Source organism: Delphinapterus leucas, chromosome 1, assembly GCF_059928025.1.
Source record: "Delphinapterus leucas isolate spDelLeu-1000000601 "Yukka" chromosome 1, BTC_Dleu_Yukka2, whole genome shotgun sequence".
In the NCBI taxonomy this organism is placed as follows: Eukaryota; Metazoa; Chordata; class Mammalia; order Artiodactyla; family Monodontidae; genus Delphinapterus; species Delphinapterus leucas.
In genome coordinates this window covers 189,257,301-189,284,024 of record NC_143129.1, presented here as the reverse complement: position 1 = coordinate 189,284,024, position 26,724 = coordinate 189,257,301, and the positions used below count along the sequence as shown (strand labels likewise).

The window sequence follows — 26,724 nt, the reverse complement described above, 5'->3', positions numbered from 1 at the left end:
CGGGGACAGCAGGTGAGAGGCCAATGCCAGAGGCGCCTGGGAGCAGCCCTGCGGGGGCCTCGGTGGGCAGTGAGGGGGAGGAAGAAGCCGAGGAGAGAAGGGGGCCCCCTGGAACCCCCGGGCTGCCTGCCACCGCCTGACCTGCTGCTGAGGTGGGGCTGGGGGCTGGCCCTCTCTGGCCTCCGTGAGCCCACCCCTGGCCATCATCGGGGCATGTCTGTCCCCTGGCCATTTAACCCCAGCCGGACCAAGGGAATGGTGGCCTGCCAGGCGGAGGCCCTCCTCTGGGTCGGTGGCAGCGTGGCTGTGTCCTCGCAGTGGCAGCTTGGCCCACTAGGTGAGGGAGCAGCCCTGTCTGGTCATCTGGGGCAGGGCCGGCCTGCTCCTCCCTGGCTAGAGCCCCACCCAGCCCCCGGGTCACTGGGCTCAGGAGATGGGGGGGCGCTGCTCCTGGGGTTGTGAAAGGCCTGGTGGCTCCCACCCCACCTCCATGCAAACCTGTAGCCTCCTGACCCCTTGGGTCTCCCTCTGGGGGTCACGGGACTCTGGCAGCATCTCCCGGTGCGCCTCTCTGACCCCCCCGCTCAGGGCCTGGAGGCTGAACCCCAGGGGGGCAGTAGGGAAGGAAGGGGTGGGGGAGTCAGGGGTAAAGGAGGGGCCGGGGCCATGGTCCTGGTGGATGTGCGGCTGGACACTCCCTGAGGGGGTCCCTGTTACTTTGGGGGGCAGTGGCACCTTCGGCCCAGGTGTGGTGAGGCCAGCATGCTGGTGCCAGACGTGTCGGCCCTTAGAGGCCGGCAGAGTGCCCGACACTGCCGTGAGACTCTGGAGGGTAGAGTGTCTGTCTTGGCGGGGCCCCTCCGGCTCTCTGTTCCAACTGGCAGATGGGGCCTGGCCCAGGTACCGCCTTCCAGAACCTGGTTCTAGGCCTCGGGGGCCCACCCCGTCCCCATCCCCGGCCTCTCCCCTCCCACCTGCTACCTGCGTCCTGGCAGCCATACCGCGTCTTTACCTCCTGATGTCTCCCCTGGAGCCCAGCCTCCCTGTGCACGGCTCCCCTCTGTGCCCCCCACCCAGTGCCTGCAGTTCAAGGTCAGAGGTTGGCTTCCTCTGAGAAGTGCTCACTGCCTGTTCCCTCGGGCTGACACTGCCCATGGGCCTCCACACACCTCCTGAGGGTTCCTCGTCGGGGGGGCCTCGTGGGTTAATTACTTGGTGCTTCACCAGTTGGTACTTCCTGGGTCCCGGGCTTTCTAAGCAAGCAGTTGTGAGGGGCCGGAGTGGGGCCAGGACAGACCCGTCCCTGGGACTTCTGGAGGGCCTGCTGCCTCTCCAGCCTGGCCAGCCATGGCCTCCCCTGGTACCTGGGAGATACACAAGCTGCAGACAGGAGGCTGAATAGATGGAGGAGGAGGGGAGGGGAGGGGGAGGGGAGGGGAGGGGAGGGGAGGAGGGGAGGGGAGGAGGGGAGGGGAGGAGGGGAGGGGAGGAGGGGAGGGGAGGAGGGGAGGGGAGGAGGAGAGGGGAGGAGAGGGGGAGGAGGAGGAGGGAGGGGGAGGGGAGGAGAGGGGAGGGGAGGGGAGGGGAGGAGGGGAGGGGAGGAGGAGGAGGGAGGGGGAGGGGAGGAGAGGGGAGGGGAGGGGAGGGTGAGGAGGAGGAGGGGGAGGAGGAGGAGGAGGGAGGGGGAGGGGAGGAGAGGGGAGGGGAGGGGAGGGTGAGGAGGAGGAGGGGGAGGAGGAGGAGGAGGGAGGGGGAGGGGAGGGGAGGGGAGGGGAGGAGGGGAGGAGGGGAGGGGAGGAGAGGGGAGGGGGAGGAGGAGGGAGGGGAGGAGGAGGGGAGGGAGGGGGAGGGGAGGGGAGGGGAGGGGGAGGAGGGGAGGAGGGGAGGGGAGGAGAGGGGAGGGGGAGGAGGGGAGGAGGAGGGGAGGGAGGGGGAGGGGAGGGGAGAGGCAGTGGGGCCCCCTGGGGGAATGTGTGGGCTCTGCACCTTCCCAGACCTGTGTGGGGCCTTGGCCTCATGGAGCCTCCTCTGTGGCCTCCGGGTGGGTGTGTGTGGTGCCACCCTTGCGGCGCGTGTGAGGAGGGCGGTTTCCTGAAGATGCCACGGGAAGGGGATGCAGGCTCTCAGGAGCGCCTGCGGCCGGGCCGGTGAGCCAGGCTGGGCATCGTGGGGGTCTGCCTGCATGCCGCCCGCCTGGGTCCACCCTGTGCCTGGCCCGGGACCTCATTGCCTAGCAGCTCCTGAGAGCGGGCTTGGCCACCCATCCCTGTGTCCTCTCGTGTGTCATAGCCTTTGGGGCAGGTCATGGTGGTGGAAGGGGGTGGGTGGGAGGCCGCTGAAGCAGGGCAGAGCTGGGGGGTGGGAAGGGTCCCGTCTGGGACCTCGCCTGGCCCTTGGGCCGCAGGACCATTGGGGAGGCCAACAGGAGCCCGGCTGGGCAGAATCGGTCCAATTCTCTGTGTGGACTCTGGCCTCTCGTCAGGGTCCCAGATTGGACCTGTGGCCTGGGCCAGCACCTGGGGCCTCAGGCAGGCCTGGGGTCTGAGTTCGGTGCCCTGGCGGGTGGATGGTCTCTGCACCCCCTTGAGCACGTGGGGGCGGGGCTGAGGCTGCAATGAGCACGGAGGGGCCGCTGCAATGCTCACCAGCACCCCGTCTGTGTCTGTCTGTGTCTGTCTGTGTCGGTCCATCTGTGTGCCGGGTCGGTGGGCCACCAGTGGAGCGATGTATGAGTGCCATGCAGGCGGGGACACAGATGGTGAAGCTCCGTGGCAGCTCCAAGGGCCTGGTCCGCTTCTACTTCCTGGATGAACACCGCTCCTGCATCCGCTGGCGGCCCTCACGCAAGAATGAGAAGGCCAAGAGTGAGTGGGGTGGCCCTGGGTGGGGGAGCGGTGGGCAGGGCAGAGCCCCCAGACCAGCACCCAGGGGGGCAGAGGACCCTCCCAGAGCAGCCACTGGGCAGCTGAAGGGGCAGCAAGACCTGAGCCCTGGAAGTCCCCAGGCCTGGCCCATGGGCTCAGCTGGCCTTGGAGATCCTCGGTGACATCTGGACGCAGTGGGGTGAGGGCCCTGGCCCTGCTGCCCACCTAGCAGAGCCCTCTGGGACTCAGTGGAGACTGAGTAGCCCCAGTGCCCAGCCCTGCTCCGGATGCTGAGATGCGCTGAGAGGCAAAAGTCTTTCAGTCTAGCCGGGGAGATAAGACCGCTCATGAGCAGAGAGAGACCCTGCTGGGCACCCTGAGGGTACGACCCCGGTGCTGAATGCTGGCCCAGGCAGCCTGGGGTTTGAGCAGCTGACAGGCGTGTGGAGGCTGCAGAGCTGTCTGGATGGGTGGTGGCGGGTAATGAGCTGTGAGGATTTGGGCAGGGACCAGGCTGGGGGTCCTGGGGGTCAGGAAGAGACACGTGAGTCCTTACAGGCGAGAGAGGGGACTTTATGGCCCCTCCTCTGGCTTTGGCGACTGGAGAGACGCAGGTGTGCCGGGGCAGGGCCTCAGCCCCATGGTTGCTAAGGGCACTGCTGCCACCATGGGGCCCAGGAGAGAGCCATGCTGTGGAGCCCCCTGGGAGGGTGTCTTGGAGGAGGGGGCTGGGACTGCCCTGTGGGCCCCGGGGAGGTGGAACCGCCACTGGCTGCTCAGGCAGGAGCCCCTGTGCTCCATCCGGAGCGCCTGCTCTGTGCCAGGCACTGTTCCCAGCACTGGGCATCCTTTGGGAGCTGAGCCGCCATGAAGCTCGTCTTTTGAGTGCGAGGTGGGTGACACCACCTAACGGTAGGATAACTTCACATCATGCTGAGTGACAAGAACACAGGATGGCAAATAGAGGGGAGCAGGTGGGTGGGGGTCGTGGAGGCCCCTCTGGGGAAGGGGTGACAGGGCAGAGACCAGCAGGCTAGGACGGGGGGAGAACAGCTGACTCTGGCCATGGAGGGGTCCCCAGGAGGGAGGAACAGTGCGGGGGCAGCTGTCTCCTGACTGTCAGCGCCCCCTAATCTGGGGGCCCAGAACCCCCACCCCCACCACGAACATGCGTGCGCACAGGGAGCTGGGGAGGCGGGAGCTCCCGGGGAGGGGGTAGTGGGGGCAGAAGACAGAAGGACTCGCGCACCCTTCACTGTGCGAGTGGGGAAGACCCATCGTTACTGCACGGGACACGATAACGTCCAGGGTGGTGCCGAGCCTGCCGCCGGGGGCAGGAGCCGGGCAGGGGGTGCAGTGCTGGAGTCCCTGGCTGTGCCGAGCCCAGGGTGCTTGCTCCCAGCGGGGATGCTGCCCACCTGTGCCCCAACTGCCTGAGAAGGGGCCCTGCCTCAGGCACAGGAACAGACCCTACAAACGCCCTTCTCAGCTCATCTCCTTGCGGTGACTCAGCTTCTGAACGGAGGCTCCACGGAGCTGCAGGCGCTGCAGCCAGTCATGAAATCCCTGATGGCGCCTGAGCTGGTGCGCGCCAAGCCGGGCCCCGCTGCCCCCCAGCCCCCACCTGGTGCCAGACTTTATTACCGAGGTGGCCCCAGGCTCAGGCGGGGCGGGAAACCCCGAAGGGCCCCAGCTGTTGCTGAGAGCACCTTGGGGCCTGCGGGTGGAGGACGCCTGGCCCTGGGGAGGGCTGTGACCGTGCCCCCCGCCCCCTGCAGTCTCCATCGACTCCATCCAGGAGGTGAGCGAGGGGCGGCAGTCAGAGGTCTTCCAGCGCTTCCCCGACAGCAGCTTCGACCCTAACTGCTGCTTCAGCATCTACTACGGCAGCCACCGAGAGTCGCTGGACCTGGTCTCGCCCAGCGGCGACGAGGCGCGCACCTGGGTCACCGGCCTGCGCTACCTCATGGCTGGCATCCGTGATGAGGACAGCCTGGCCCGCCGCCAGCGCACCCGGGACCAATATCCTCACGGATGGCGGGAGGGCCCCGGGGACCACCCCTCACTGTCCCCCGTGTGGGGCGGGTGAGCCCCAGCTGGCTCACATATTTCGGGAAGGGGAACTTGGGCGGGGTCCTCCACGCCTTCCTGCCCGGGGAGGGGAGGGGAGGGAGGCGCAGCTGGCCTTGCTGCACCTCCGTTGGCCCCTAACTTGGCCCCAAAGTGGCTGAAGCAGACGTTTGACGAGGCCGACAAGAACGGCGACGGCAGCCTGAGCCTCGGGGAGGTCCTGCAGCTGCTACACAAGCTGAACGTGAACCTGCCACGGCAGAGGGTTAAGCAGATGTTCAAGGTGAGGCCGGCGGGGCCGCCAGGGGTCTCGGGCCCCGAGCGTGTGTCCGGCAGCAGGCCGGCCCTTTCCAAGCTGCAGGAGGTCCCGGGCGGTGCCATCCAAGCTGCAGGAAATGGCAGGGAAGCAGCCGTCCTGCACCTGTGCGGGGCGGTCAGTCAGATGCCCCAAGCTGCCCCCTCTTTGCAGCTGTGCCGGCACCACTGCAGCAGCTCCTGGGGCCTCCCCGGGCCGGCGGACCGGACATGTGGGCAGGCGCCAGGTCAGCGAGGGGAACCACCCGCAGGACCTGCACCCCACGTCCCACACTGCCCCGCGATTCCCCAGACTTAGTGGGGTGCACAGGCCCTGCCTTTTGGGCAGCAGCTCTGGTTACCCACCGCCCAGCCACCCCGGTGTTAGCAGTTATGACAATGCATCCTCAGTTGAGCGGCGGCCTTTATTGTCTGTAATTAGTTTCTCTCTTTGCGGAACCGCTGCTGGGCCGGGGGAGGAAGGCGGTGTCAGCAGGTCCTGGATCCAGGTGGGGACGGGCGAGCAAACTCCACTTCACTCAGGCCTCACTGTCTTGCTGCCACCTGGGAAGAGGGTTCCGCGAGCTTGAACCAGGCCCTGCGCCCCAACACACACACAAACACACACACACACACACACACACACAGAGCCAACCGCTCCACGAGGCTCGGGCGCCCGGCTGCCCCCTTCTGGGCTCTCATGAGGGACGGGAGGTTGTGCTTGGCTGGAGCGAGGGGAGCTGGCTGGCCCGGAGCACATGGATCTGTGCGTGAATGGCGGGGGCGGGGTGGTGTGAGCAGAATGCTCTCGGACTGCTGGGTGAGTACTGGGGGGCTCACAGGGCCCCTCCTGAAGGCCCCAGCGGGGACAGAGCCGGCCTGGGCAGTGAGGGGCCGGCAGATAGCTCAGGCCCGCAGAGCAGCCCCACCGTTCCCTGCCTGCCCTGCTTCCAGGGGCAGCTCGGGGGTCAGCAGTGCCTTCCAGAACGGTGAGGCTGTGTCAGGGGCTCAGATTGGCCTCGGAGGCAGGACGAGAGACGAGTGCCCCCCACGGAATGGGTGCGAGTGGGCACAGGCCTCTGGGGCCTGAAGGTCCACCACCAAGACCTGGCTTGAAAATGCCCCCGCTGGGAGCTCCGGAGAGCCCACGCCCCCTGCCCCTCCTGTAAGGAGTCTGGGCCTCTCCCGCACCCCCTGGGCACAAAAGGGGCTCCCCACAAAGCCCTCTGACCAGCCCCAGGACTAGTGGTGTCCGGGCGCTGTCCAGACCGCTTCAAGGAGGACCTGCCGGTGGGGCCCTGGAGAAAGGCCAGCAGGGGGCTGTGGGCCACAGCTGCTGACCCCAGACCCTGGGCAGCTCAGTGCCAAGTGGGCGCTGTCCATGGTGGCCCCTGAGCACCTGGGCCTCCCTGCCCATCTGCACGGGGCCCTCTGTGGGCGCTCGGGAGCCCAGGGAAGGAGGGCTGACCTCCAGCCGGGCAGAGTGGCTCTGATAATTAGTAACAATTTTATGGTCGAGAAATCTCAATATTGTTTCCACTGCCTGGAACTGCCCTAATCAAAGGAGAGATCTGTATGGTGGGTAACGAGTGGCTTGAGCGTAATTTCATTAAGCCTAAAATAACCGTGGAACATAGGCCAGGCCGCACCCTGGGCGGCTCTGAGGCCTGGCCCAGCAGCACAGCTCCGGCCGGCATGAGCTTTTAGCCGCCACGGTTTCCCTTTGTGGAGAGGAGAGCGGCTGCATGACCACATAGACAGGCATTTCTGGGGCCAAGGGCTCAGAGCCGCCTTTCGGGCCCCTGAGGGCCTCGTCGTCACAGAGCATTTTCAGCCACCGCCTCGGCATGCTGCCCAGCCCGGAGCCCGCGGAGAGGCCAGATCACCCCGCATCTCTGCCCAGCTGCAGCCTCGGCCCCTGGGAGGGCCTCCAGCCCGACTCCGTCCCAGAGGGGCCCTTTGACCTGCAGCGAGTGCCCTGCCTGGGTCCGTCCCACCAGCTCTAGACACAGGGCTGCCCCCAAACCTGGCACAGACACAGGGATCCTTATCTGGCATCCGCTGGCCCCGTGCAGGTGGCCCTGGGCTGGGCCCCTCATACCAAGCTGGCCCTGTCCTGGCCTTGGTGTGAGCACCCGGCATGGGCACCCGGGTCCTGGAGGGAGATGCTCGGGCTGTCCTGGGCGCCCACCTAGGGGCCAAGCCACAGGGCCGGGGCAGGCAGGGCAGCCTTCCCAGGAGCCCTACTGTCTCTGGGGCCGGGGACATGGGGGTGGCTGTAGCCTGCACCTGGCTCGCTGGTGATACTTCTGGTTCAGAGGGGGCCTCATTCCCATCTCCAGCCACCCCAGATTGTGTGGCCATAGGAGAAAAGACAATGCAGACGCCCCGAGAGGCTGGCGTGCACTGCTCTCCATGGTGCTGAACCTGGTGTCTCTTTTTGCCGGGCAGTCGCACCCACCCCCACCCCCCGCCCCCCACCCTGCTCACCAGGCTAAGGACCCAACCTTGGCACTCAGGGTCTTGAGTACCTTCCACATGGCCCTTCTGGCCCAGCTCCAGGGACCCCCATGACTTCCTAAGGGCAGCCTGGCCTCCAGCACTGGGTGCCCTTGCCCTCTGGGTCTGTCCCTGGCCTGGGCTCTTGGTGTCCCCAGGGTCTGACACCTCAGCAGGTGCTCCCTGAGTGAGTGGATTCATGAAGTAGCCTGGTGGGTTTGCCTGGGGGGTTCCTGTGGGAATTGTGTGAGCTGCTTTCTGAGGTCTCAGCCACTGTCCTCGCATCTCTGCTGTGGCAGCCGGAGTCTGGGATTCCTGCATGCCCGGGGGCCCTGTGCTTCTCTAATCAATGGATGGCCAACCCTAGTTACAGATCACAGCCCAGCGTAGGCATTAGCTCTTGGGTGGGGTATTTCTCCAGGGTGGGGTGACTTTGCTGGGTTCAGTTGCAGGTTGACCTGGGAAGGCTCGGAAAGGGGGAGGTGGGGTGAGAGCTGTGTTAACGGGTCACTCGGTGGCTTCTTGGTGGGAGAGGCGAGGGGGAGCCCAGTGAGGATGCCGCTGCCAGGCTTGGGGAGCATTCGTGAGCCCGTGACATGGGCAGTGGTGCTGGAAGCGGGAGGGGCGATTCGACTCAGGGTTGACTGAGGAATGGGGAGCTTGGAGGCACCCTCGCGGTTGAGGCCCAGGGTGGGATGTGAGGGGACCCGGAGGCCTTGCGTTATAGGAAGCAGACACAGATGACCACCAGGGGACACTGGGCTTCGAGGAGTTCTGTGCCTTCTACAAGATGATGTCCACCCGCCGGGACCTCTACCTGCTCATGCTGGCCTACAGCGAGCACAAAGACCACCTGGACGCCGCCGACCTGCAGCGCTTCCTAGAGGTGGAGCAGAAGGTGAGCGTCCCCGGCAGGAGCCGGGCTCCTGGTGGCTGTGGCCTCACCGCGGCCTCCCGGGGCATTTGAGCTCGTCCACAGTGTGACTGAGAGCTTGGGGAAGTGTGGGCACCAGTCTGGCATTTGAGGCCCACTTACTGCACCTGCCTCGGTTCCTGGCTCGGGCCACAGCCACCAAGCTGGTGGGGAAGGAGAGTGGCTCAGCCCTGACCGTGGCCCCCCCGGAACTCCCAGAGGTGAGCCCGTGCTTGACCCCGGCCCCGACATTGGCGTCGAGCATCTTCTGGCCTAGGTCCCTTGGCCCAGCCTTCAGGCCTGGTCCAGCCACGTGGGTCTGGCTGGCTCCCACCCCCAGGGCTCTGGGCCCACTGCCAACTCACTCCAACATTTGTCCAGCAGACGTGCAGGTGCCTCTGGGTGTCAGCAGGGTGTGCCTGCCTCTACTGTCCCCGGCCCCAGGCGCCCCATCCGTCCTGAGAGGCCGAGTGCTCCCCGGGCGCTGCCTGGCTCAGGGGCCTGGACCCCTCATCCCGGGCCCGGGTTGGAGGGGGGAAGGCCACCCCCTGAGGGGACAGCGCTGCCACAGGGGGGCTCGGACCGCAGACGGCGTGGGTGCGGCTACTGTGGGCAGCGCCGGAGTGAGGCTGAGGGGCCGCTGTTCCGACAGGGGTGGAGGGAGGGAACGCGGCCCGGGCTGGGATGGGTAGAACTGACCCGTTGCTCCCTGACCTTCGCCCTAAGCTCTCCAGAGCTCTTCTTACCGTCTGCGGCCCAAACTATCCACCGGCTGGGTGGTTTGAGCCCTGGCCCCTGACTCTGGGCCTCCTGGGTCCACAGCTGCTCCAAGCTCTGACCCCATTTGCCCCTCTCCCCCCACTACATACCCATCCCCACATTCCTGGGGACGTCCAGGTAGCCCTGCTGGTGGGTCTGCCTCTGGGAGCGGGGAGCTCCCGGGGGCTGCACTGTGGGGCCCTGGGAAGTCACTCAGCCTCTGACACACGGGTCCACCGATGGGCAAGGCCACCTTGGGCTCGGCTGCCACGCACAGCTTTCTTGCGAGGGACTTGGGGAGGCGACAGGAGGGGCCAGGTGAGCCCCCTGGGCTCCTCCAAGATGGGACGTGGTCCTTCTCACACCAGGCCTTGTTCCCTGCCAGCCCGCCCTGGTCCACGGCCCTCGAGACCCCTAACACAGCAGCGGTGGCGGGTGGCCTGGCTGATGATGCCAAAGACCCCTCCCCTGCCAGGGGTCCTCAGTCAGCGCCAGCTCTTCCAAACCCAGGGGACCCTCTGGAGTCTGCTGGTCACTGAGTCCCAAGTCTCATGCCACTGGGGGTGGCCAGTGAGCCCCCCAACCGGGGGAGCACGCCGCAGGGACCAGGGCCTCAGCCTCGCGTGGTCAGCGCCCGTGCGCAGAGGTGGCCCGCGGTGGGGCTGGAGATGGGCCAGCCTGGCCTCAAGCCCCTGCTCTGGCCTAGATGACGGGCGTGACCCTCGAGAGCTGCCGTGACATCATCGAGCAGTTTGAGCCCTGCCCGGAGAACAAGAGTAAGGGGACCATGGGCATTGACGGTGAGTGGGCGCCACGCCGGCCCAGCTGCGCTGCCGGATCAGCGGGGTGCAGAGGGGTCCACGCGGCATGGGGGCGGGTGGTCCCGAGGTGAGCCCACGGCGGGGCTGGCACAGGGCTGAGCCCCGTGCCCCCGCCACGCTCCCCCAGCAGGTTTCACCAACTACACTCGGAGCCCTGCTGGCGACATCTTCAACCCGGAGCACCACCGTGTACACCAGGACATGACGTGGCCGCTGAGCCACTACTTCATCACCTCGTCTCACAACACCTACCTCGTGGGCGACCAGCTCATGTCCCAGTCGAGGGTGGACATGTACGCCTGGGTCCTGCAGGCCGGCTGCCGCTGCGTGGAGGGTGAGTGCTGGGGCTCTGGGACCCAGCACGCCCCTCGGCCCCAGGGGCCGGGCCTAGGCCGTGGGCTGATGTCTCCTGTGGGAGGGCGGGGTGGCCCCGAGGAGCCCTCTGGAGTCTCTGGGCACGGTTCCTGCCCTCTGCCTGGCCGGGGCCAGGATACGTCTCTCCTGGTGTTAACTGCGGCACAAGAGGACCGCGTCCGGTTAGCGTCCACGGACTGGGCCTCTGGGCAGCGGTGGTCCGGCCCCTGGAACCCACCGAGGCCTGTGTGCCTGCAGTGGATTGCTGGGATGGGCCTGACGGGGAGCCCATTGTGCACCATGGCTACACTCTGACCTCCAAGATCCTCTTCAAAGACGTCATTGAAACCATCAACAAATACGCTTTCGTCAAGAACGAGTGAGTGGCTGGGACTGGGGGGGGGGGGGCTGGCCCGGGGGTTGGGGGGGAGGGGCTCAAGGGCCTCATCCTGCCCCTCCTGTACATCCTTTCTGCGGAGCAGTGCAACCTTTTGGCGGCTGGTTTCTTGTTGAGGGTGAGGGGCAGGGCAGGGGCAGAGGAGAGGGAAGGCGGTGGACGCAGGAGCAACAGCTGGGCCAGGCAGGGCGTGTGTGTCAGCGGCCCCGGGCCACAGACACCTGGTGTCAGAGGCCTTCCACAGTGGTGGCTCCGCACTAATTGCTCTTAAGAAGTTACTCTGTGTCCAGACTCAACTTGCGTCACTCAGAACGGCTAGAGACACTGTTGAACAAAATCCAGTTTAGTTTCTGGGAATAGAAGACGGCCTCCCCACACTACTCCCCTCGAGTCTCAGCTCAGTGAGGCTCGCCGGTGAGAGTGAAGGAGGGGGGAGGGGAAACGAGACTGATTTAAGAAGTAGAAACAGAGATGCCCCTCTGGAAGACCTGGCACAGGCTCTGTCTTGGAAGGGGTGGGAGGGAGGGATCTCTGCAGGGCCTTCTGGCCTCTGGAATTGCAGGTGAGGGGGCGTCTCAGAGCAGGGGGGCTGGGACACACAGGTCTCCTGCTGGGGTCTCAGGACGGGGCTTGCACCTCCCATGCCAGCATAATCTCTGTGGGCACAAGGTCCTCCCCCAGGCCTCGGTGCCCTGACTGGGAAATGGGGAGGGGTGGACCTTTGCCCCAGGCCGTGCCTCTCACATTGCAGGACTCGCCCACCTCTTCCTCTAGTTTCTGACTTCTAGGTCTGGGTCATTTACATTTTCTAAAAGGATTATGTTGCCTCTTGGCAAAAATCCAAGTAAATGTGCACATGACTAAAGAAATAAACAACTGAAGAACTTATCATGAAAGCCCGCACGCTGCGCTTCCCACTCTGCACCACGTAGGTAATAATGGCGTTCCCCCCACTGGCGTGTGCCAGGCTATGTCTCCCTCCTTATTGGGCCCCAGGGCCACGCACAGGACAGCGTCTGCAGTATCTCGGTGAATGGGGTTATCTCTCTCACAGTCTATCCATTGCACCTCGGTGTAGTCCACGCCATTATTTTTTTGGCCGTGCTGTGTGGCTTGTGGGATATTAGTTCCCCCACCAGAGGGGGACTAACCCTAACCCTGGGCTCCCTGCAGTGCAAGTGCAGAGCCCTAACCCTGGACCACCAGGGAGGTCCCCCACGTCATTTTCAAACCATGACTTGCTTGAACGTTTCCTTTTGTTTTTCCTGGAGTTTCTAATCGCCTTTGTTATTTTCTTATTGGGAGAAGAAGTACATGCCTTCTTTACCCATCCCTAAGGTCTCCCAGCTCCTTTCCCCCACACTCTCTTGCTTTTGAAAGCCATTGGTGGGCCCCTTCCCAGAGTGGCTGGCAGCCCCGTCTATCCTGGGCTCCTGTGAAGATTCCTCCTCATGCAGTGGTGCAGGTGACCTGCAGTCCTACATAGGTGAGACCTAGCCTTCCCCTGGCCTCATTCTGCTCCTTCCCTCTTGGGGCCACAGGTATCCAGTGATCCTGTCCATTGAGAACCACTGCAGTGTCGTCCAGCAGAAGAAGATGGCCCAGTATCTGACCGACATCCTTGGGGACAAGCTGGACTTGTCATCAGTAAGCAGCGAGGATGCCACCATGCTACCCTCTCCACAGATGCTCAAGGGCAAGATCCTGGTGAAGGTGAGCCCCTGCCTACCCCGCCTGGGGCCAGCGTCCTGCTGAGCCTCTGACCTCCGACCTCTAACCTGCAGTCAGGTCAAGGGCAAGGCCCTGCTCCGGACAGGCTGGGGTTCCGCACCATCTGTGATAGATTTGAGGGGCCACAGGGCAAGCCCTGCCCCTGACCTGGCCTCCTTCTCCCCGTAGCTGTCAATCAACTTGGGGCCTTTGGCATCACACCCGGGCATGTCCCTCCCACGCCGCTGCCGCAAGGATGGGTGGGCTGGCCCTGCCCCCGGCCTGAGAGCCACAGGCAAGCTTGGGAAAGGCTCCTACGCTTTGCTGCTGCTCCTGTGGGTGCCGGCCCCCCAGCACTTCCCACAGGGCCCCTGCCAAGGTCCACCTCCTCCCCCAGGGCAAGAAGCTCCCAGCCAACATCAGCGAGGATGCGGAGGAGGGCGAGGTGTCTGATGAGGATAGCGCAGACGAGATCGACGAGGACTGCAAGCTCCTCAACGGGGATGTGAGTGGGCGCGGGGGGCTTCGGGGGCCGGGGGAGCTGCAGACCTGAACAGCCAGCTCAAGCCTTGGTGTAGAAGGGAGGTGGCAGGGACAGAGGGGCAGGGGGCAGATCCTGAGGGTGATTTGCAAAGCTGCCAGGCTGCTGGGCACCCCCCACACAGGGCACGAACCCCGAGTTCCCAGCTAGCGGCTGTCACCTCTTCTCAGAGAGTCGCTGGGACCAGGGGCAAAGCTGGGAGGCTGAGGAGCTCACAAGGGCTTTGAGCAGCCGAGGGGCAGGCGGGGGTGGGGGTGGGGACTCTCTAATTAGCTTCTTCCCCCTTCTGGGTACTGCCAAGGTATTATTTCTCCCTGAGGGACCATCAGATGGGAAAAGAATTGTGCGGCTGGCTAATTGTTTTAGAAAGCCCTGAGGCAGTGGATTCCTCCCGCTCTGGGTGGGTTTGCACGTTTCCCTGCCTGGCCAGGGGTGATAGTAAGCCCTCGGTCTGTGGTGGCCACCTTGCACCCACTCCAGCCTGGCTGGGCATGGGGGTGCCCAGATGCCCAAGGCCCAGGCCCTGCCTGGAGGGTCCAAGTTGGTCAGGGCCACGCTGGGGTCTGTCCCCACCCCATCCATCTCCTTGAGGCACACGGTGGCTGGTGGTGGGTTCCCAGATCCTGAGCCGCTGAGCGGCTCTCAGAGCCCAGAGTGGCCGCCGGGTGCCCGGTGAGCGGTCCACTTGGTCCGGTGGCAGCATCGTGCACCTGAAGGAGACAGGTGTTAGAATCAGATGGGCCTGGCCTCAGGGCCTGCTCGGCACTGTCTGAGGCCCCGGGACAAATCACATGCCGGGGCGCACAGCAACGTGATGTGGGAGCAAGCCTGGGGCCAGCTCCAGGCGTGAGCTGGAGCTCACGTGGGCTGAGCGTGAAGTGGTGCTGGCCCTGCCCGAGACCGGACGCTGTCCCCGCTGCTGCCCGCAAGCTGGGGACCGAGGCCAAGGGGCTGGCCGTCCGCCTCTTGCAGGCCTCCACCAATCTGAAGCGTGTGGAAAACATTGCCAAGAGGAAACTGGATTCCCTAATGAAGGAGGCGAAGATTCGGGACTGCGAAGACCCCAGTGACTTCACCGCGTCCACGCTGCCCCCGCCTGGCAAACTCGGGCACACGGCAGAGGCCAAAAAGGTGGGAGCCCCGAGGCAGGCGGGGTCGGCCTGCAGCTGGGAGAGGGGCCGGAGCGTGAGGTTTCTGCATAGCTGTGCACAGATACCTGCACACACACACACCTGCCCCCCCAAACCTGGCCACACACACACACCTGCACGCACACACCTGCACGCACACACACCTGCCCCCCCCCAAACCTGGCCACACACACACCTGCACGCACACACACCGGCCCCCCCCAAACCTGGCCACATACACACACACACCTGCACACACACCTGCACGCATACACACACACTGCCTCTGGTGTACATCTCCACTCCGGGTCCTCCAGGAGCTCACACTTGGCTGTTCCAGTTCTCACCATGAGGGACCCCCAGCTGTCACCCTGTCACAGGCAGATGGCCAGGGAGGGGCTGCCCTGTTTGTGTGGCTGACAGCCTGTCCCCTGGAGGCCTGCGGACAGCTCCTCTAGCCCACACCCTCCCTGCCTGTGGGCAGGAGCGGGCTGGCAGCCCCCGGGGCACCTGCAGCTCCTTGCCGAAGAGGACCTGGGCGTGGCCTGGGGGGGTCTGGTGGTGACAGGGAGGGGCTCCAGGCTCTCAGAGCCGAGTGAGTCCTGGGCAGCTGTGCAGCCCCCTGCCTAGAGGCCCTCCAGCCTCACAGGGAAGGGCTGCCGAGCTCTGGGAGGTTCCTCTGTGGGAGAACAGTGTGGGGGCCGTCAAGGCGGATGTGAAGCGTATGGGGGCCGGGCCAATGCGGCTGAGCAGTTGTGGGGCCGTCTGGAGGGGCCGGCAAACGCTGGAGATGTGGCCCCATCAGCTGAGTGGCCCGAAAGCCGGCGCCCTGCGCGGGCTGTGATGGGCGGGGCAGCTGGCCTTGGGGCCAGGAGGGTGCCGGTGGGCCCCGCAGACCCCATTTTGCGAGCACGAGGCCTGTCAGGCGCTGTGTCCTGGTGGGAGGGGCTTCCCACACCCCCCGAGGACGGCACGCGGGTGCTGCCTCCCCTGCTGAGCTTGGGGTGCGCGCGGTGGGGGTGGGTGACAGCAGATCCTGGTTGTGGCCGCAGCACTTCTCCAGGATCTGGGCCAGCAGGCGCCTCTCCGCGCTTGTGGCCAGGTTCAGGGGTGCTTGTGTGCTGGGTGACCACGCGGTGCAAAGAGCCAAGGGGTGTGTCAACCCCGCCGGCTCCTGACACACCGTGAACGCGGCTTCCCGACCTCTGCCAGCTCGCGGGTTTTCTGAGCGCCTCCGTTGCTGCGCCTTGGGCTCTGGACGAGCGCCCCTCTGGGCAGCCAGCCAGCGGGTGGGAGACAGCACTCCCCAGGGGGCGGAGGAGGGGGTGGGGGGTGGCCCCGTGGCTGTCCCTACCCCTCTGCCCTCCTTGGCCGGGCCTGGGGGGGCCTCGCATCTCCCGCTTGAGCTCCAGGCTCCCTGCTCGGCGGCCGGAGCCCAGACCTGAGGGGTTCTGCTCATTTCCTGGGTGAGGCCAGCGAGCCAGGCAGGGGCATGGCCGAGGGAGGCGTGTGCGCACAAGCTCGCGTGGGTGCACGCAGGGCGCGTGTGCAGATACGTGCAGATGTGTGGGCTCCTGGCTGAAGCCCCTCCTTGACAGGGAACCTCGGCTGCGAAGCCGGCTCCCGCCCTAGTGGGCACGTCCTGAGCAAAGTTGGGAGAGTTCGGGGGCGGGGGCGGGGCATTTGTGGAAGGGGCTGGGGGGCGGCTGGTGACGGCTGTGACGAGGGACCTCGGGGACGCTGGCACAGACTCCCAGCCACTCCAGAGGTGTGACTGAGCTTCAGGATGGATGAGAGCTTTGTGCCTCGGCCCCAGAGCGGGGAGGGACAGGCCCGGGGGCCCCTCGGGTGGGGGCAGGAGGGGAGCCGCCAACGCGCATGTTCTGTAAACAGCAGCAAAGCAGCTGGTCCTGCAGCCTCAGGAGGCTCACCGTAGCCCCGAGTGCAAATGGTAACAGTAAATGGCCACAGCCCAGGGGATTGTCTAAGTAGGTAATAGCTTTGCCGCTGCAAGAAGCAGGCGGGGACTCCTGAGCTGCGGGACCCCCGTATGAGGATTACCTAAGCGGACACGCCGAGGAATGTTCCGGACACACAAGCGGCATTTATTAGGCCGTCACCATCCATGGGAAGAAATCAAGACTAGGCACTGGAGGAGTGTCGAACAGCACATCGTGGGGAGCTGATGGGGAGCTGATGCGGGCGTGCGGGCGTGCGCGCGAGCGCTGTTCTCAGGCCTCTGCTCCCGGCACACTTCCTCCACGCCCCTCCCAGCTCCCTCCCTTCCAGGAAGGTGGCAGCCCGGGGCATCTGGGGGGAGCTGCCCATCCCAACCCGGGCCCCAGCCCCGCTGCCTGTCTCTCCTCCCAGGCCGAGGAGGCCGGAACCAGCAGACAGAACGGCCGCCTCCTCGCGGGCAGCTTCTTGAAGTGCAAGGTCTGCCGGGCGCCCCACGTGCGCCAGCCAGAGCTGGGGGGTCTCCTCCAGGACCAAGGGCCTCTGGGATTCCTGACGCCCTGGGCGGGGCTGGATGGAGCAGGTGCCTCGATGGCCCTCCCCCGGTCCACGCTGGTCGACGCCCGGAGTGCAGGTCACCCAGGGCCCGGGCCAAGCAGGGCACTGCAGAGGGGGCAGGCCCGGCTGCAGGGTGGGCGCCGGGACCCCAGGGCTGCAGGCCCTTCCCTCGCAGCGTCCTGGCCTCTGCAGACGGCCCGACTGGGCCTGGCGCTCCAGCCGTCCTGACTCTGCCCTGGTTCTGCACAGAAAAAGAGCGGCAAGCTGAAGAAGGCGGCCAGCGTGGAGGAGGGGGACGAGGGCCCGGATGCCCAGGGCGGCCAGAGCCGAGGGTCAGTGCCTGCCTCCATGCCGGGCCCCCGAAGAGGCAGCGTGGCGGCACGCGCTGGGACCCTTGTCCTGGCGACGGTGGGCGTCACATGCGCAGGCTCAGGGACCCGCACGGTGGGGAGCGGCCGTGGGGGCCCAGGGCAGGGACCCCGGGGTGCAGGGCCAGACTGGCCAGCGCGGTCCCCGTGCTCGTTTCTGTAGCAGCTGTCGCGGTTGGGCACCTGCCCCCTCCCCCAGTGTCACCTCTCAGCACGTCCGCCGCGTGTCCCGACGCCTGGAACACGGGGGCGTAGTGGATGCCTGAGGGACGCTCCCCGGAGCCTGACAAGGGAGGCGTGCGACCCAGGTCCTGACCCCACCCCTCCCGCAGGGCCACCCGGCAGAAGAAGACCGTGAAGCTGTCCCGGGCCCTCTCAGACCTGGTCAAATACACCAAGTCTGTGGGCATCCACGACGTGGAGATGGAGGGTGAGGGGCCCCTGGGGGGCGGGGGAATCGGGGCCCTGGGGGGGTGGCTGACCTGGTGCCCTGACGCCGCCCGTCTCACCCGGCAGTGGCGTCCAGCTGGCAGGTGTCATCCTTCAGCGAGACCAAGGCCCAGCAGATCCTGCAGCAGAAGCCGGCTCAGTACCTGCGCTTCAACCAGCACCAGCTCTCTCGCATCTACCCCTCCTCCTACCGCGTGGATTCCAGCAACTACAACCCACAGCCCTTCTGGAACACCGGCTGCCAGATGGGTGGGCGCGGGGCTTGGGGCGGCCGGGCTGCCAGATGGGTGGGCGCGGGGGCTGGGGTGGCCGGGCTGGCGAAGGGGTGCAGCTGGGTTCTCCGCGGCCTCTCTGCTTGCCCTTGGCTCTGGAGAACCTTCGCGGCATCCAGCCAACTTCACCAGGATGGCGCCGGGGTGGGGGCCGCTGGGGCGGGGGCCTTAGGACCCCAGGTCAAGGCAGGAAAGACACAGGTGCGCGTCCACGCTCCTCAGGTGCGCGGGGCCGCTGTGCCGGCTCTGTGGGAAGTCCTGCCTGCCGGGACGCACGGCCCTGGTCGTGCCCGACGTGAGCCCCAGGGCCCCTGCTCACGTAGTGGACGCGGGCTCACAGGAAGCGGCGGGTGGGACACACGGGCTGGGCACTGAGCCAGCCACCTCACATCCTTCCCCACAGTTGCCCTGAACTACCAGTCGGAGGGGCGGATGCTCCAGCTGAACCGGGCCAAGTTCAGCGCCAACGGCAGCTGTGGCTACGTGCTCAAGCCCCAGTGCATGTGCCAGGGTGAGGCTGTGGCCCCAGGACGGGGACACGGGGGTGGGGGCTGCTGCACGGAGGTGGCAGGGGGCGGCCACGGCGAGGCCACCTGGCGGGTCAGGCTGGGGCACAGGGAAGCGTCGCCACCCTGCCGGGCATCTGCGGCCCCTCCCCACGCTGCCCCAGCGCGAGGGTCCCCGGGCGAGGTGCCCTTGGGTGAGGTCTGCCTGGCACTTCCTCCCTTCTCGGTCACCTCAGTTTTCTCCCCGATGTGCTGAAAACGACTTGTGGGTTTCTTCCCATCGTAACCCTGACCCGTCCTCCCACGTGCCTCTCGGCTTGTGCTGTGCAGCGTTTATCTGCAGTGGCCTCTTCGAGTTATCGACGTGCGCAGCCCCAGGGCTCCCCACCCTGGACCCTGTCCCCGGGCACCCAGCCCCCCCCACCCAGAGGTGGTGTGGCCTCGCACTGAGCCCCCGTGGTCCACCTGTGGGAGGAGCGAGCTGGGCCCACATCATGGGGAGGCCGCAGAGGCGACCGGCCTATGGCCCCCGACCCCCACCCCTGCCCTGGAAGGCTGCCTCCCCTCCCCCTCCCGCACCCGGGGCTCCCATCCAGTGGATGGGGTGGAGGTGGGAGTGGACGCACTGGGGCTGCCCCGGGAGCCGGTGGTGGGTTTGCCCTGCCTGCTCAGCCTACCCTGGCCCCCCTCAGGCGTCTTCAACCCCAACTCCGAGGACCCTTTGCCCGGTCAGCTCAAGAAGCAGCTGGTGCTTCGGATCATCAGTGGACAGCAGCTCCCCAAGCCGCGGGACTCCATGCTGGGGGACCGAGGGGAGGTAGGAGGGAGGGCCTGGGGGGCCAGGGAGGGCCGGGGCGTTGGCCCAGGCCCCGGTGCCACCCTGCACTGTGTGCCAGATCATCGACCCCTTCGTGGAGGTGGAGGTCATTGGGCTCCCCGTGGACTGCAGCAAGGAGCAGACGCGCGTGGTGGACGACAATGGTGAGGACGCGGGAGGGCCGGGGGCGCCCGGAGGCCCCGTCACAGCTCCTGTGCTGCTGACACCAGGGAAGGGTGAGGGCCACCGCCTGTGACCCACATAACTGTCCAGGATGCCCCCTTGGCTGGACGCCCAGTGACAGCCGCCTGGCCTTCCGGTGTTGCTTCTTTCAGCCGGTGGCCAGCCTAGGAGGAGGTGCTGGGAGAGGGCGTGGGCCCCTGTGGCCTCCAGGCTGGAGCTGTGGTGTGGATGGGACTGGCCTGTCTGAGAGGTGGGGGTGGGGCAAAGGTGACAGACACCTCCTCCTGGTGGCCTCCAGGATTCAACCCCATGTGGGAGGAGACCCTGGTGTTCACGGTGCACATGCCTGAGATAGCGCTGGTGCGCTTCCTCGTCTGGGACCATGACCCCATTGGGCGTGACTTCATAGGCCAAAGGACGCTGGCCTTCAGCAGCATGATGCCAGGTGGGCAGGGGGCCAGTGGGGGTGGGGGAGGGCAGAGCCCTGGGCCAGTGCCCCCCGTAGCACGTCCCCCACAGGCCAGCAGAGGACGCCAGGACAGGGTGGGGCTCAGCTTCCTCCTGAGTTGTCTTCTGCCACGGGCGGGCCTGGGGATACCGAGGGAGCTGAGGAGGATTCAAGGCTACAGCACTTTGTGGTCAGGGTGGGGGAGGGGAGCACCAGCTGCGGAGCCCCTTAGCCCCCAGAAGATGGTTGCTCTGCAGGCGAGAGCAATCCTGGCAGGCTTTCTGGAGGAGGTAGCGGCCCCAGGACCGGGCTCACAGGTTGTATTCAGGGCTTTGGGACCTTTAAGTAGAGTGTGGGGGACGTGGGTGGGTAGGAGCCGTGGTGAGCATGACCCCGGCTGTTTCAGGCTATCGGCACGTGTACCTGGAGGGGATGGAAGAGGCCTCCATCTTTGTCCACGTGGCCGTCAGTGACATCAGTGGTAAGGTGAGTGCCACCTGCAAGGTCACTTGCTGTTGGAAAGGGGTGCCCCAGCCCCAGCCCCACCCCATCCGTGTCCCTGGGGCCATGAGGCCTAGTGCTTACCTTGACGGGCCTGTGTCTCCATCCACGAAATGAGTGGCGGGGCCCCCGGGCGCGCCTCTATGTCCCAGGGCCAGTGTGGCCACGAGCATATGGAAGCCATGGCCCTTCCTGGGCAGCCCCGGCCCCTCCGGTCTCTCCTGAGCCTCCCCTTCTACTGCTCGGGGTCCCCTGGTTCTCTGTCCCTCCTCGAAGGCATCTGCCTGGCTTTGCCCCGTCCCTCACCTGCTCCCAGTACATTTGCCCCAGGACGGGGTCTCACTCCGACTTCCCCAGTCTGCAGAGCCCAGGGGTCCCTGGTTCTAAGTTTGGGGCCTAGCAAGGCTGCACGCGGTGGTCTGTCAGGCACACACGGGGGTCCATGTGGCTTCCGGCACTAACCGTCTCTCTCCTACCGTGTTCCTCGGCCCTGCGTGCTGCCGACGGAGGCCCCGCAGGCCTCCCAGCTCCGTTGTGCGTCCGTGGTCACCCTGTCGGTCCTGTGTCTCCGTCTCCGTGCTCCACGCCTGCTGTTCGTGTCTCACGGCCTCACTCTGTCTCTTTGGTCTTGCAGTGGGCTTCTGTATGTCCAAAGTCTACTTTTAGAAGCACGGCCCTGTTAGGAGCTCGAAGGTACCCCAGCACGGGGGCGGCGTGGCCTGCCCGCCCCCCACCTGCATGCTCAGGCCACCCCGTTAGCATCCGTGAATTCCTGGTAGCATTTTGGAGACTGTCAGCTCACGTGACATGGGTCGGGACGTGGTTCCGGGTCCCCTGGGCCATCCTCAGGCACAGAGCAGCATTTATGAGGCAGGTCCAGGACCTCAGCCAGGCCTCCTGTGTGTCTGGCCCGAGGTCTGGCCCATCTCCTCCTACCCTTGGCCTTTCTGACTCCTGCACCTCCCCCACCCCCCGCCCTGCCCTGTGCCTCCCTGTGTCCAGTCCTCTAGCTGCCGGCCCTCCCAGTACCCGTGCCCTCTCCCTCTCCCCCACCTCCCTCTGCCCTCCGCCTGCCTGTGTGCCCCTCTGATCTGTCTGTGCTTCCACACCCAGTGCTGGAGGGGGAGGGCGGGTGGGTGGGGGTGGGGTAGACCCCAGGGACCAGGAGCTCCGAGCTTGAATTCTGGACCTTCTTCTAAATGACCTTCTAGCCAACTTTGACCAAATTGCTCTGGATTTGGGATCTTGAATCAGACAGCTGATTCAAGTGCTGGCCGCTAATGCCTCTGCCCAGATGTGCCCCCGTGTCGCGGGGACCGTGGCTGTCTCCAGGGTCTCTGCATGTGAGGACCCTGCCGGCCTCTCCGGTGTTGACCCAGGCACGTGCCAGCCGGTCCTGGGGACCCTGGCTGCCGTCCTCAGGCCGGGAGGCTGCGGGGAGAGGCCTTGTAGGGGCCCCCCGGGCCCGGCCGTCTGGGAAGGACTGCCTGGCAGGCATCTGGAAAGGCTTCCCGGAAGAGGCAGCACCTCCAGGGGAGAGGGCCGGGCAGGAGCATGGGTGAGCCGAGCGCGGGGCTGCACCTGGCTGTGCTTGCTTCCTTGGCCGCGGTGCCTGGGGGCGGGCGGGACCGGTGCTCCGTCTGGTTCACACCCCATCTTGCTCTCCACACCAGGGCCACCCTGGGGGCCCCGTGCCAGCCTGCCCTGCCAGAGCTGGGGCCCCAGGGGCTGGAGGGGTGAAGAGTGCGGTGGGCACAGGGCTGGGGGCCAGGTCTCTGCTTGGGAGACCCTGGGGGGGCCTCCCCGCTCCAGCACTCCCTGGCCACCTGCCCTGAGAGCCACAGACCCTCCGCCAGCGCCCACTCCCTCCACCCTGGTGCAGGCAGGCGCCGTCCACGCTGTGCTGAGGCCACAGCCTCCGCCGCCCCGGTAGAGCCTCCCTGGAGACCGTCCTCCTTACACACAGCCCTGAGTGGTGCCCCAAGCGAGCAGGCCCGTCGGGCCGCAGCAGGCTTTCCCGGGCCACGGCCTCCGGAGCACAGCTGGACAGGGCTGGGCAGTCTCCGGCCCCTGGTGCCCAGCTGTCGGCTATGTATCTCCTTCTTTTGCAGGTCAAGCAGGCTCTGGGCCTAAAAGGCCTGTTCCTCCGAGGCCCAAAGCCCGGCTCCCTGGACAGTCATGCTGCTGGGCGGCCCCCGCCCCGGCCCTCTGTTAGCCAGCGGCTCCTGCGGCGCACGGCCAGCGCCCCAACCAAGAGTCAGAAGCCAGGCCGCAAGGCCTTCCCAGAGCTGGTCCTGGGCCCGCAGGACCTGGGCTCTGAGGGGGAGGCCAGCGACGCGGCACCTTCCAGCCCCGGCCCCACTCCCGAGGCCCCGGCCCTGGAGGAGCTGGGCAGCCGCAGCCCTCGAGGTAAGGCACCGGTGGAGAGGAGCCCGGTGCAGGTGCGGCCCCCGCGGGCCCCCGAGGGCCCTGGGCCTGCCAGGATGGCCACCACCTGCATGAAGTGCGTGGTGGGCTCCTGCACCGGTGAGGACGCCGAGGGCCTGCGGAGGGGGCAGCTGCCCAGCCTGGGGCCCGAGAGCAGGCACGCGGCCATCAGCCAGCAGCCCCGCGCCTGGGCGGGCTCGCTGGGGGCGCCCCACACTGCCTCTGGGAGAAGCAGAGGGGCCCCCAAGGGCCCTGGGTCTCGGCAGCCGGCGCCGGGCGGCCGCGGCTTCGTGTCCTCGGACTCCAGCAGCCCAGGCAGCCCCGAGGGGACCCCCTGCTGGCCCGAGGGCGCCCGCAGGCAGGCGGGGGCCCTGCAGAGGGAGATGAACGCCCTGTTCATTCAAAAGCTGGAGGAGATTAGGAGTAAGTCCCCCGTGCTCTCCACCGGTAAGCCCAGACGCTCCTCTGCAGTGTCCCCGTGGTGGCTCCCACGCTGCCCCCGCATGGCCTGGCTGGCGTCCCCGCTGTGCTTCCGTGTCCAGAACTGTGGCCTCCGTGTGTTCACTGGCCTTCGTTTCCTTGTTCCATTGGCTGGTCCCGTGGGCCCCTCAGCCCCCATACCCCCCGTCTGACCATGATTTGCCCCGTAGGCCCCCAATGCTCCCCAGGGGCTGGGAAAGTGATTGCAGCTCTGGCCGCAGCCGTCCTCACCCCGGGCTGGGGATTGGGGAGTCTGAGCCGGGTCCACTTGCCGAGGCCTGCAGCCCAGAGGGTGGCCTCTGGAGCCCAGCCTGACTGCCAGGGCCCGGGGGCCGCTTCCAGGCTCTCCTCCTGCCGCCCCCTGGCCCCTGGCCGGCACCGCACTCCTCTGGGGAGTCTGGCCTGGGTTCCTGGCTGGGGCTCAGGGTCTCGACGTAGAGGCCTCTGTTTGCAAAGTGTGAGGGGAGCAGCTTGACCGTGGCCCTGGGGACGCATGTATGAGCGGCTCTGCTCTGGAGCCCCCACCCCGGCCCCAGGGCTGGTCGTGACAGCACTGCCTGTGGCCCCTGGTCACAGGGAGCAATCCGAGCCCGGGGAGGGCGTGCTGGAAGCTGGGCCACCCTCCCGCTCCCCCTCTGTACCCGCCCAGCCTTGCGTCCGTCTGTCCACGGCCAGCCCCACCCCGGCACTGACCACCCTCTTCTCCTTTCTGTCCCCACGCTGCCTTCCTAGTCAGGGATTGAGAGCGGCTGAGTGCCAGGTAACAGGGCCCGGGCGCGCGTGGGCCGAGCTGCGCCGGCCCGAGGAGGGCCCTGCCTGTGCGCCCAGGCCCATCTCTTCCCCCAGCAGTAGCGGAGCGGGGGGGCAGGGTGGGGGCAGCTGTGAGCACGTGGAGGGGCCTGGAGCCCCGCGGGCACCCCTGACATCTGCCTCTCCCTCTCCCCGCAGACGCCCACCCCTTCTCCTCCCTGTGCAGCCTGGAAACCATTGCCGAGGAGCCAGCCTGGGGTTCTGGCCCCCCACCGCTGGGGGCCGTCTCCCCCAGCCACGCCCCTGGAGGGCCCCAGTGCTCTGCAGGGCCCGGCACCAGCTCGGCGAGCCCCCCAAGGGCGGCTCTGGGAGCTTCCAGGCCCCTCCAGCTCGGGACCGGGAGCCAAGGGAACGCTGAGCCAGCCCCCGAAAGCAGGCAGTCGGCGTGCCACGGCGGGGGCCCTGCTGGGGCCTGCAAGGGGGCCCCCGGTAGCCAGACGGACGGCAGGGGCCACCCCCGGGCTCTGGGCCACGTGCTCAGAAGGGCCAAGAGCGAGGGGCAGGTGCCCTCGGAGTCCCTGGGTGGACGGTGGCCCCTGGCCAGGCCCCGCCCTGTCGTGTCCTTGGATGCCACTGGCGGTGACCAGCTATGGCAGCCGCTGGAGCCAAGCAGCCACTGTGGCAGCGTGTCCTCGTCCTCCAGCCTGTCGTCTGGTGACACGGTCATCGACCTCTCCCTGCAGGGCCTGGGCTTGGGACTTGAGAGCCTCCCAGGGGCCCCGGCAGGACGCCTGCCCCTGTGGCCCTGCTTGGCCTCGGCCGCCTGCCTGGACCTGCCCGCTGTGACCAAGAGCAAATCCAACCCCAACCTGCAGGCTGCTGGCCAGCTGCCTGTGGGGCCTGACGAGCTGCAGCCCCACCCCCTGGCCCCATGGCCACCCTGGGCCCACCACCTCCTGGTGGGCCTCCCGGACTGCACTGTGGCTGCCAAGTCCAAGAGCCTCGGGGACCTGACCGTGGACGACGTTGCCCCCCCGCGTGGAGATCCCGGGCCGCGGCCTGGGCCTGGCTGGGGAGAGGCTGGCAGGGCGGGGGGGCGCGGCTGGACGCCCTGACGGAGCAGCTGCGTAGGCTCACGGGGTTCCAGCAGGCTGGGGGCATCACGTTGCCCACCAGCGGGGTCCCGGCTGGGGAGGGGTCAGCGGGGTCCTGGATGGGGAGGGGTAGCGGGGTCCCGGCTGGGGAGGGGTCAGCGGGGTCCCGGCTGGGGAGGGGTCAGCGGGGTCCCGGCAGGGGAGGGGGCAGCGGGGGTCCCGGCTGGGGAGGGGGCAGCTGGGGCCAGGCTGGGGAGGGGTCAGCGGGGGCCCGGCTGGGGAGGGGGCAGCGGGGGTCCCGGCTGGGGAGGGGGCAGCGGGGGCCCGGCTGGGGAGGGGGCAGCGGGGGCCCCGGGCTTCCTGCGGCGTTCCTCCTCCCGCAGCCAGAGCCGTGTGCGCGCCATCGCCAGCCGGGCCCAGGAGCGGCAGCAGCGGCTGCAGGGCCCAAGGGGCTCCCCAGAGGAGAAGCGGGGCACCCCTGAGGGCACCTGCTGCGTGGGCCAAGAGGGCTGTGGGGCTGTGCCGGCCCCGCCAAGGGTGCCACCAACCAGCTGTCAGGTGCTGCCGCCACTGGCCTCCTGCTGCAGCCCAGGGCTGGGCGGGGCCCACGTTTGCTCAGGATGCGGAGCTGCCGCCCCGAGGCTGCCGCCCGTCCGGTGTGGCTGTGCCCCTCGGCCCTGCCCCTCCTCCTGGGAGGAAGGAGCCCGCCCTGGGGCAGGGCAGAGTTTTCACGACCTTTTAAGATCCACGTACACTGACAGATACTTAAATTTTTAGAGGCAAAGCTTCTACAATGAGAAAATGGTACCGTGTCCTTTTCCACTTTCCCTTGGTCTCAGCTGCGGGGCGTGTGTGGGCGCGCGTCTGCCGGGCCCCGCCATGCGAGGCGCCCAGTGACCTGGAGCGTGGCCTCCCCGCCCCGACTGCTGGCTTGTTCTGCACACACTCTGCTCTGTATGGGACGTTGTAGACTCTTGTAAACTCCCGAACACAGCTCCAATAAACACGCTTGCGCTTGCTCCGAGTGGGCTCCCTCTGTGGCCGCGTACCCGGTGTCGCGGGGCCGGAACCCAGAAGATGCCCCCCACCCTCTGCCCGCGGATGGCTTGGCTGGACCGCGCCCAGGGTCAGGGCCACAAGCCCCGAACACACCCCTGTTCTTTCCCTCCCCCTCTCCCACCCCACTTATCGGGGGCAGACATTGGCCCTGGCAGGGACCCAGGCCAGAGGGTCCCCAGCTGTGGGGCTGCTGCTCCCGGAGTCTCTGCGCACAGAGGACCGCCAGGGCCGCCCCCTCCCTCGAGAAGCTGGGGGGCTGATTGCCCTCCCCACCCGAGCACCTGGCCTGCACAGAAGCCAGCTGAGGTGTCAGAGGCCACCCCAAGGGTGGACTCTCTTGGTACAACAGGCAGGGGCTGGGGGCAGCCCACCCACGGCTCAGCTCAGGGAGGCCTCGGGCCCCGCAGCAGGATCAGCCCTACCGTCCAGGGTCGGAGGCTCTGGGGACGGTGGGCGCCGGGCAAGGCGTCTGAAAGGCTGGGTGTTGGTGGGCGCCAGGCGCT

General features: G+C 67.0%; 1 protein-coding gene across 1 annotated transcript; it reads left to right on the top strand.

Moving 5' to 3' along the window:
- Positions 1 to 26,179, top strand: PLCH2 (phospholipase C eta 2). The gene is given in 26 exon segments (XM_089917185.1): positions 1 to 337; positions 2,718 to 2,864; positions 4,643 to 4,885; positions 5,087 to 5,217; positions 8,455 to 8,625; positions 10,106 to 10,199; positions 10,351 to 10,554; positions 10,833 to 10,953; positions 12,513 to 12,684; positions 13,079 to 13,186; positions 14,195 to 14,699; positions 14,837 to 14,947; positions 15,765 to 15,877; positions 16,465 to 16,788; positions 17,116 to 17,198; positions 17,567 to 17,664; positions 17,751 to 17,933; positions 18,360 to 18,467; positions 19,155 to 19,279; positions 19,359 to 19,443; positions 19,761 to 19,907; positions 20,317 to 20,396; positions 22,523 to 22,820; positions 24,267 to 25,151; positions 25,154 to 25,291; positions 25,362 to 26,179. Coding segments are annotated over 26 exon segments (5,376 nt in total). The 5' UTR covers positions 1 to 213; the 3' UTR covers positions 25,940 to 26,179.
- The last annotated feature ends 545 nt before the right edge of the window (positions 26,180 to 26,724 follow it).